We start from the raw sequence: 9,194 nt of genomic DNA, 5'->3' as shown, positions 1-9,194 counted from the left end.
AAAGTGACGCCACATTCTTGCCTTCAACGTTCTATTGAAGCGCTCGACCACCACCGCTTTACCCTCGTTATGGGTGCTGTACATGATGACGTTGTGTTGTGATAACCATCGTTTCATGGGGGCATTGTAGAATTCCTTGCCTTCGTCTACCCAGAGTTTTAGCGGTGTCCTTCCGGATGTACTGACAATCTTATCGAACGCATCTCTCACGGCGGTACCCGTCTTCGATTTCAAAGGCATTGCCCAGGCATAGCGGCTGTATAAGTCGATGACTGTTAGCAGGAATTTGATGTTCTTATTGCTTCGGGCAAACCGTTGCATATCCACGAGATCTGCACTCCATATATGGTCAATTGCTCTGCTCTTCACCTTGCGTCTTTTGAAATGCACTCGTCTGGGCTTGTGCAATTCGTTAGCCAGTTTCGTATGGAACTGTGCGGGTTCTGTCTTCTTCTTCCGTCTTCCATCCTGAATTGCCTTTTGCACTTTGTTGTCCCAAAAGGCTCCAGCACCTTCCATGGCACCTGAACTGAGAACCAGTTGATCGTTTTCCAGCTTTTCGTCATCATCAAAGACTCTTCGGAAAATTCGAAGTGCTTCATCCAGACCATATTTGGAAAATAGCTTTCCCATCAATATGGCATACCATCCACATACTGCTGTGCTTCTGTCTTGAACGGCTTGGGTGTTGGTGATGATCTTACAGTCTGCGTAGGCTTCTTTAAAGAAATCGCACAGTGCAGGTTCAGTGTAATCTTGCTCCATAGTGTATAGACTGCGTCCGAAACTGTCAAAAACCAGGATCACGTTTTGCTCGCGACACACGGTCAACCAATGATGTCCGCCTTCCGTTGCATCGTACACCGGTAGAACGTTGTCGGTGTTGACGATACAAAAGTCTCCATTGTTCAAGGGTGGCAAGAGGTCGTAACTCGTGCAGCCCACGAACCCTCCGACACCATTCAATCTTCCTTTGATATCGGCACTGCTGAGAGGATAGTCCATTCTTGATCATAGCCTGAAAATATTTGGCACGTGATCACATGGAGCGTCCGCTCAGGATATCCTTGATGATACGAGTGATCCTGCTTTTGTCCTTCAGCACCTGTTGAATGAATGATGCATCGTCCACCATCACCTTTTGTGCTCTGATCATGAAATGCTCGGGATGGATCAATTTTGCTTCTGTTGTTCTACCATAGGTGGAAGTCATATCGTTGAGATCTTGAAACTTGAGCTGTGATCCCGGTATAGCTATCACAAGGGTGGTTAGTTCCTGAATCTTTCGTTCTGATCGAAGGAACCCATCAACGTGTTTGTTGATTCCCATGGCACCTGCTATGGCTGCAAACGGGTACCTGGACATGTAGATGCGATTCGTCTCGTTGACCAGAGTAGTGTAGTCGTTCATCGTCTGCGTCTTCAGGGCATCCGCAGCCGCTTCCACCCGACTCCTGAACCTCAGTCGATCTTCATCGTAGAGTTGCAGCAGTTGTGATCGGCTTGTGAAATAGTTGCTCTTCAAAAAGGTTACCGGTATATTTGTATGCCGGAGGAAACTGTCCAGGATTTGCAGGATCCATCGGTCAAATTCATGATCTTGTAGTAGATTGAAAGGCACCGATGTTAAAGGTGCCTTTCTCTTCTTCCTGACATCTGAAACGGAATCGCGAACTTGATCGGTAGTGGAATCATAGTTGAGTATGTTGGATGCAATCACATTTCTCACAGACGGGTAACTGATGTGATCGGGATTGTTTTTGAAGTGGGTGTCATATAGACGCTTTACTCGCGGATCGGCTTGCAGTTCCAACAGGGTGGAGGTGCTCAAACTGTGATCTGGTACTTGGGAAAGAACTTTCTTAACGCTTTTCAAGTATGCATTGTAGTTATTACCTCCTTTTTGCCGCATGAGTGGTGGTATACCGAGAACTTCCCACGAATTTGCTCTCTTCTTAATGATGTGTTGAGGATGTTTCGTCATAAACTGCAAGGTTTGCAACCTTTTACGCTTGGGTATCGAGAAGGATCCCTTTCTGAGTCCCACTCTTTGTATACTACTCGGTAGCCCATTTGAGAATTTCACCGTAAGATGCTCCATTCTTATTCATGATTGGAATTTTTTTCAATGTTGCGGCTAACTTTTCGGCTAACTTTTCGGCTAACTTTTCGGCTAACTTTTCGGCTAACTTTTCGGCTAACTTTTCGGCTAACTTTTCGGCTAACTTTTCGGCTAACTTTTCGGTTAACTCTTCGACTAATATCGTACACACACACACACACACACACATCAACGAGGTTTTTATTCAAAAGTCACCTTTAATGCAGTGTCTTCGCAATACGTGTAGTACTGATTAGAAGAGCAATCAATGGTTAGGATAGGTCTGCGACACACCGCCAATAACTTCTCATACAATCTAAAGATAATGGATGACTTCGTGCACAGACCACCAAACAGAGTATTGAGATAACGCTTGATATTGCTTTTATCAGTGAAGCGAAATAGATACATAAAGTTTGCATTGATCTTCATGTCCTTAATGTTATCAAAGCTCTGAGAGAGAAAGAACACGTTCAACTTATGATGATGACTGTACATGGTGAAGAACTTGTAGAGACACTCTCTTTGGCTGCCGTGCTTCAAACCCATCACTCTGATGTCATCAATGATCACATAGGTGTTAGGCTGGAGATCCATGTCTTCGATACACTCGGGCATGGTGCTGTAATGCTTGAAGGATTTGAGGCTTGGGAGACGATACTGATCGGCCGGCGTGTTGGAGATGACAACTATACGCTCAGGTTGCACACGTTTCAGGAGCTTGATGAGAAAGTAGGATTTACCCATGTTGCTCTGTCCCAGAAACAATACGTTTTGACCCCAGGATTTCAGAGCAGGAATGATTTCCGTGAACCAATCCTTAGACTCGAACTGAAGACCAGGAATGTGCAGCCCGTGTCGAGCAGTGGCCGTGGTCGGAACATCGTCGTTCCTTACGGGACTAGTCTTTTTCTTCCTCCCGATTTCCTGTCCAAGGAGCGAGATAAAGTCCATGATCAGATGTTGTAGGATGGACCGATGTGAGCGGAACTCATAGAAGACGGTCCTGCACTGTTAATGTTCTGTCGAATTTTTTGAGCAAATGGAGTTTCAGGACGGGTTAGGGATCTACGAGGTGCAGACAGGAACGATGAAGCTTCGTCGAGGGCACGATGTCCTAGTTTTTTGAACAAGGCCCTTCCTTGTTTCTTTATTCCTCGTGCCCTGCGGCCTTTGGAGCGAACTTGACGAGCTGGTTTCTTGGTTTTTCGAGATGCTCGTTGCCGAATCTTCTTCGGTGCATGCCGACGACGACGACTTTTAGTGCGCTTCATGGCACCTGCTGAGCTTCCCTTCCTTACTCCTCTGCCGAATATTTTATCCATTACGTTGTCACCCAGTGATGCCATGGTACCCATGGCCAAGGGAGCAGCCAGGTTCGTCAGGAGTGGTATGGCCTTGGCGGCTAATCCTGGTGGAATGGCTAGACCTCCTCGGTGCATGGCAGGGTTGTAAGCTGTTTTCATTTGCGCTTCCACAATGTCTCCGGACTCTCCTCTCCCCAAAAGCATGGGAAGAAGTGTCATTCCTGCCATGGCAGCCAGGGGTCCAAGTCCACCGCGTTGCATTGCATCTTGTTTTGTCGTGGGTTCCGCCATCTGCTTTTCCATCTCATCCGGTCCAGCACCGATTAGGTTTTTCCAGAAGCTCTTTTTCCAGAAGAATCCACCGTGTTGTCGACTCGATGTTTTCAAATCACCACCGTAGACACGATGTCTGGTCTCCAGGTCACCACCTTCCATGATGCCCTTTTACTACTAGGTCGGAATTAATTCATACAACTTCGGCTTTGATACCTTCATCTTTGCTCATGGTGTACAAGTACTTGTCCATGCAGAGAAGGTTGACTTTGATCGAGGCGCCATTTTCGCTAGGTCTCCTCACGGGGGCGTTTGTCACGTCGCTAAATTGATAGTCGATGGACAGATTTCCTCTCGATCTTGGATTGTCTGTGGTCCGATCCAGATTCAAGTTGATAGGCACCATAAAGTAGTGATTGCAGTAATCTGCAGCGGTGATGGGGATTTGCGTTCCATACGTCTTGCCGAAAAAGTCTTGTACCAGATTGTAGCCACGCAGGTAGGAGGATTTGTTGTAATCGTAGAAGTATTGCCCTTCAGTATTACGACTCACATCCCACTGGAACTTGAGCGGGTTGTCAAAGAGCGTCTGGTCGTTGACAGTGACACGAAGTTGACTGAGATTTGCATGAATCATGGCCAGTCTGTTCGAAGAATGCGATGCTTGACCTCCAGCCAATGCTGGCTGTGTACCATGAGTCAAATCTGTGAAGAACAGGATCATCCTGCGTGGAATGTCCGCATTGTGAAGCAGTTCCAGTGTACCAGCATCATCTGAAATGCTCTTTTGTATGAGACGAGGGCACCACGTGTGGAAGAGTTGTTTGGGAAGGCGTACACGATCGGTGAGATTGGGTTCCATGCGATAGGTAGTGTACACAAAGTCCAATTGGAGTAGATCGATCTCAATATCACCGACGCTCAGAGCACTGTTGGCACCACCGCCTTGATCGCTAAGCATGATGTATCTGGAAAGCTCGGATTGTGGCAGATCAAAGCGAAGCTTCACCTGTGTACCCGGGGGTAACCAAGCATCGTCCTGATTGAAAAACGGTAGGAAGGGTCTCAGCTTGTACTGAAACCGTCCAACAGCTGCACGAAGTGCATTTTCCTGAACCGTGTTGGAGAAGCCTTCGTTGGTGACAAGCTCGACGGTGGGTGCACGCCTGAGTGTGAAATCATCGACGAAATCCGGTGCTTGTGCTGCATTAGCGTTTGCAGCGTTTGTTTCGAAGGCATAGCCATGCTTACGCTTCACACCAAGTTGATAGGGCGTTAAATCCACACCTCTCAATGCTCTTTGCGGATCCAGTTTCTGTAGACCGTAGAGATCCGAGTCCACGTACTGAAGGCGTTCGCTGCTGCTTTCCATTAGACTGAGGATATGCTGAACCATTTGCATGTCGGCAACTTTACTCGATTGCGTGACCTCTGTTCCGTTGATCTCCACTCGAATGTTCTTGAACCACGAAAAGGCTGGTGACGTGGTGCACACCCATCGCGTGTAGTCTCCAGGCTGGTTATTGAGATTGTTTTTGACACTATAGCGCATTTTCACGATGAAATAGCTCTCCCCCAGAGCAATGAAATTCGGCGACGAGATGTCTAGTTCATTGTTCAGGGATGGTGGTGATCGATCTGCTGTGGAAAAGAGTCGTACTCCGCGTCTACCCTCAAGCAACGAGAGTTTCTTCTCCGTCCTGTCGAGGATGTTCTTCTGAACGATCTTCGTGTTGGTCAGGAGTCCCGTGAAGGACTCCGGAGCTTGTGGTGAGTATATCTCCTGTGCCATTCTTGCGAGTCACATTATAATAGGGGTGAATTTTTTTCAAAGATCCAATATCCAGTGTCTTGCGAAAGTCGTTCATCATCGATATCAATCGTTGATGCTCCTCGTTAGTGAGCTTCCCATCTTCCAGAGTAATGCCCAATTCCAACATGAACGAGTCTTCAGCTCTCTCCATCTGCTGCAGTTGTTCAATACACTTGACAAGCTGACGTTTGGTGTCGAGAACGTGTTTACCAATGCATGCCATGATCACACCGATGATCGTGCTACTGATGGCGATGATTCGAATGCGATGTTCTCCAGATACAACACCACTCCCTTGAAGGATATTGAGAATGGTTTGAATGAGTATGAGAAAGGACAAGATTGCAGTGTTGTAAATTACGTACTTCTCCCGGCAACGCACCTTTTCGCTCTCCAATTTCTTTCGTTTTGCTATATCCTCCACCATGTCACGCACGTGACGGACACGAACATCTGGAAGATCCATCTAAGTAGTTGTGTTGGTGATCCGAAGATCAAGGTAGACGGGATATCCGGAAGTAATGTGTTCACCGGTGTTGAATTTCAACCAGAACGAAATGCTAGTCACGTTTTCGTGTGGAAGCAGCAGTCGTTTGTCTTCTTTCCCGAACACGTAGTTATTCAAACCGTTGAGGGTTTGAATAAGAAAAGTCTTCAGCACCCTCGAATCAGTATTGTCTTCGTACTCCACAGCAGGTCCAATGAGGTCGGTGTAGAGCAGGACAAGTCTTCTGCCTTTCGTCAGATCCACAGCGAACGGGAACGTGTGAGATCCCTCGATCGTGTATGGCTTGAGAATAGTGCCCACACCCAGCACCAATGCGGGTGAGTCCTTCTTCAACAAGCACCGTTTATTCCTGGGTACCGAGACACTTATGCGGCTGGTGTGACGAGAGTAGGAAAACACAATGTCTCCGTGTCCTGCTCGTTTCAGAGTGGCATTGATAATAGACACCAAATCGTCTACATCGCTGTATGTTCCCGTCTTGATGGAAAGTCTATCCTCTTCTTCTTCTTCTTCTTCTACACCATGTACCACATAGAGTTTGTTCGTTGCCTCGTCTATGTTCTCAAAGTGTACTTCAAACTGAGCCGATTCAACATGCAGGACTTTATCACGCGTATCGAGCTCCTTCACATTTAGAGTAAAGTTCGGTTTGTGCAATCCCCTGCTCACGCCCGACGTGTTGTTCGCCACTGTCAATATCACAGACATTCTGGTGTTGTGATGACACTCACTATAGATAGGTTTTATTTTTCATTTTCATCTCAAGAATGTAGTGTAGCATGTGTGCTATATATTATGTACAATCAAAGTAGCACTTTCATATATCGTAGTGTGCCATGAGTTCTGTGTGGATGCGCTGGACTGTGTGAGAAGATAAACTCTCTGCAAAGTGCAAATGACAGAACAACTTTGATGAAGTGCCGTTGAAGAATTGAGTACCACCAATGCTATAATTGCAATCTTCGATTCCATTGGTCCTGGAAAATGGGACAGTGTCTAAGTTGGAATGTATCAAAATGGAGTTTACGTATAGAGTGAATAGGCCTTCTGAATTCCGAGCGTAACTTATGACACACTTTGTACCCAAGAGATCCGTCATACTCGACACAGGTTTATCCAAAGCCGCCGATAATTGGCTGACTACAGACGAAACGGGTATGTTGAATGATGAATGGCCGGGACGCGTGAAGTAGTTGCCACTTATGTGGGTGGCAGTGAACAACACGTACAAACTATCCAAGCTGAAATTTCCGACAGTATCGATATCGAATGCCTTCAATGACATGTTTCTAGGGTCAGGTGCGTCCACTTGAATTACTTGGAACATTGCAAAAGACATGTTGTCGTGAAACAGATTGACGAATCGTTCTCTAATGGAAACTTGGCTGGGTTGTGTAATGTTGAGGTAGAAGTGATCGTCTCGGAACATGTCGATGCTGTTCACGTTGATTCTCTTGTCCTTCATGTCAACGATATTTCCCCCTCTGTATCTGTTTCTGCTCACCCTGGTGACGGATTCAAATCTGCTAGGATGAGAGTATATGTAGAGGTAGGCGTTTCTCCGAATGAGAGGTAGTAGATGAAACGGATCGGATAGGTTCTGATTTGATTGCGGACCCACGGGACCTCTGGCTCCTGGAGGACCTATGGGGCCGACGATTCCTTGGGGGCCCACGGGACCTCTGTTTCCTGGAGGACCGGTTGCACCGATGGTTCCTTGGGGACCGACGGGACCTGTGGTTCCTTGATCACCTTGAACACCACGTTCACCTTGTGAGCCGTCTTGTCCATCTTCTCCTCTAGGCCCAATCTCACCTTCAGGACCAACTAATCCACGTTCTCCACGTGGTCCAACTTTACCTCTGGGACCTTCTGGACCAGGTATTCCTTGATCGCCTTTTTGACCGCGTTCACCACCTTGTCCATCGCCTCCTCTAGGTCCAGTCTCACCTTCAGGACCGATCAATCCACGTTCCCCACGTGGACCAGCTTCACCTCTTGGTCCACGAAGCCGACCGAAAGCCATCCATTTCGAGCTGAATTTCTTGTACACGATCAGCGTGGCTGCATCGAGGTAGAAGTCACCATTTCTCCCTACAGAGTTCAGCGGCATGCCACCTCCACTAAGCCATCCCAATCCCCGATCACCACGAGGACCTTTCATCTTGCGCACAGCGTCGATGTCGTGTTGCAATCTCGATGAGGATTGACGGATTTCATTCTTGACCCAACCGGCAGGGACAGCACATGTCAAAGAGCTATCGTCGTACGCCAAATTACAGATTGAATGTTCGTTCATGTCGAGGTTAGCATCCATGGACACGGATCCGTCTGTTCTAACGTGCAGCTCATCAGTTGCTATGGCTTGATCTGTGTAGCGCGTAGATCTGTTTTCCACATCTTCCACTTTGCTCTCATCGGCTTTCTCCTCTTTCAGTTTCTCCACATCATGAACCAAGGTGTTTTCGGTGTCTTCGTTCCCCACAACCGATTGCATCTCGATAATGTCATTCCGCATGCTTTGCATGTGTTTGAGGGAGGCCTCATCACCATCACTCCTATGGAAATGCGTAGCCCAGTACGCCATCTTCAAACACACACACACACACTGTACTAATTATGAAAGGAAATATTTTCTTTCTCAAATAAATCTTTATGATGCTCATAAGAACAGGTAAACAACAGGTAATGCACAACAAACAAGAGCCACAGTCATCGTGTTGATGAGTCGACCGTTCATCCTCCTCCTCGATTGTTCATGAATGTGTTTCATGAGGAAATCTCGTGCTAACAACACCTTCGCACGATCGCCTTTCCGTGCCAGCATGTCCAACAGAGTGACTGAATATGCCAAGGTCATCTCCAGGGCAACGACGTCGTTTGACGCATGACTCCATAAACCTTCCATGATGCCGCATATGCAACTTTCAAGTCGTTCAGCTTGTTCACGATCACCATCGCCAACAGTAAAGCTCGCAGCATACCTGAGAATGTCAGGTCTCTTCATAGCGACATGTTTAGCAGATGTCCACACGTGAAACAATGTCGAATCACGAACGAACAAATGGTCAATGGCAAAGGCATGACGAGTCTCCGAGCATTCACCTTCATCCTTTGCGTATGTTGCAAGAACATGGTCAGCAACTCGTACTAGCAGATGACACACCTGACATTCGTGAGTCTTGTGGTCAG

General features: G+C 47.1%; 1 protein-coding gene across 1 annotated transcript; it reads right to left on the bottom strand.

Annotated features, from left to right (window-relative positions):
* Positions 1-1,039: 1,039 nt before the first annotated feature.
* On the bottom strand, positions 1,040-8,589 carry LOC135823604 (collagen alpha-2(XI) chain-like). Its single transcript, XM_065336450.1, has 2 exons — positions 7,507-8,589; positions 1,040-1,105 (listed from the first exon to the last, which is right to left on the bottom strand). Exons 1-2 carry the CDS (start codon positions 8,587-8,589, stop codon positions 1,040-1,042), a joined length of 1,149 nt encoding a protein of 382 aa, XP_065192522.1.
* Positions 8,590-9,194: the final 605 nt, after the last annotated feature.

The sequence above is a fragment of the Sycon ciliatum genome, chromosome 8 (assembly GCF_964019385.1).
Source record: "Sycon ciliatum chromosome 8, ocSycCili1.1, whole genome shotgun sequence".
Classification (NCBI taxonomy): domain Eukaryota; kingdom Metazoa; phylum Porifera; class Calcarea; order Leucosolenida; family Sycettidae; genus Sycon; species Sycon ciliatum.
This window is presented reverse-complemented; position numbering and strand designations above follow the sequence as displayed.